At 52.5% G+C, this 779-nt stretch overlaps 1 protein-coding gene across 1 annotated transcript in view; it reads left to right on the top strand.

The window, feature by feature from the left end:
• The window catches only part of LRP6 (low density lipoprotein receptor-related protein 6), a 69,976-nt gene that overhangs the window by 69,021 nt on the left and 176 nt on the right, over positions 1-779 (top strand). Inside the window, exon 21 of the mRNA XM_009070912.1 lies at positions 670-779. This exon is cut by the window's right edge and continues 176 nt beyond it. Within this exon, the coding sequence (XP_009069160.1) occupies positions 670-779 (110 nt within the window). The remainder of the gene's footprint in view (positions 1-669) is intronic.

The raw sequence follows: 779 nt of genomic DNA, 5'->3' as shown, positions 1-779 counted from the left end.
CCCTGCCGGGGTTGGGCCAGCCACAGCCTCCCTGGGCAACCTGTGCCAGTGTCTCACCACCCTCAGAGGAAAAAGCTTCTTCCTAACATCTAGCCTAAACTTTCCCTCCTTCAATTTGAACCCGTTACCCCTTGTCCTATCACTGCAGTTCCTAACAAAGAGTCCTTCTCCAGCTCCCCTGTAGTCCCTTCAAATACTGATAGACTACTATGAGGGCTCTAAACAACCTTCTCTTCACCAGGCTGCACGGCTTTTTTGGGCAACCTGTGCCAGTGTCTCACCACCCTCACATTAAAAAACTTCATCCTGACATCTAATCTAAATTTTCCCTCTTTCAATTTATACCCATTCCTCCTTGTCCTGTCACTGCAGCTCCTAACCAAGAGTCCCTCTCCACCTCCTTGTAGCCCCTTCAGATATGGAAAAGTTGCTCCGAGGTCTCCACACACCCTTCTCTTCTCCAGGCTGACCAGCCTCAACTCCCTCAGCCTGTCCTCACAGGGGAGATGCTCCAGTCCTCTTATCAGCTTCGTGATGCTATCGCTTGATCTGCTCTCTGTTTCCACCTTGGCTTATCCCCCTGCTTGTTTGCTCATGGGCACATCACCCGAAACTCACAGTATTCCGATGTGCTGACCCTTTTTTTTCCCCCCAATCTCCCCACTGCAGCTACAGGCCTTACAGCTACCGACATTTTGCACCTCCCACGACTCCCTGCAGCACCGATGTCTGTGACAGTGACTACGCTCCCAGCCGAAGGGGCACGGCAGGCACAGCCC

Source organism: Acanthisitta chloris, unplaced genomic scaffold, assembly GCF_000695815.1.
Source record: "Acanthisitta chloris isolate BGI_N310 unplaced genomic scaffold, ASM69581v1 scaffold6913, whole genome shotgun sequence".
NCBI classification, from domain to species: domain Eukaryota; kingdom Metazoa; phylum Chordata; class Aves; order Passeriformes; family Acanthisittidae; genus Acanthisitta; species Acanthisitta chloris.
The sequence above is the reverse complement of the archived record's forward strand: the minus strand, read 5'-3'. Positions and strand labels throughout refer to the sequence as shown.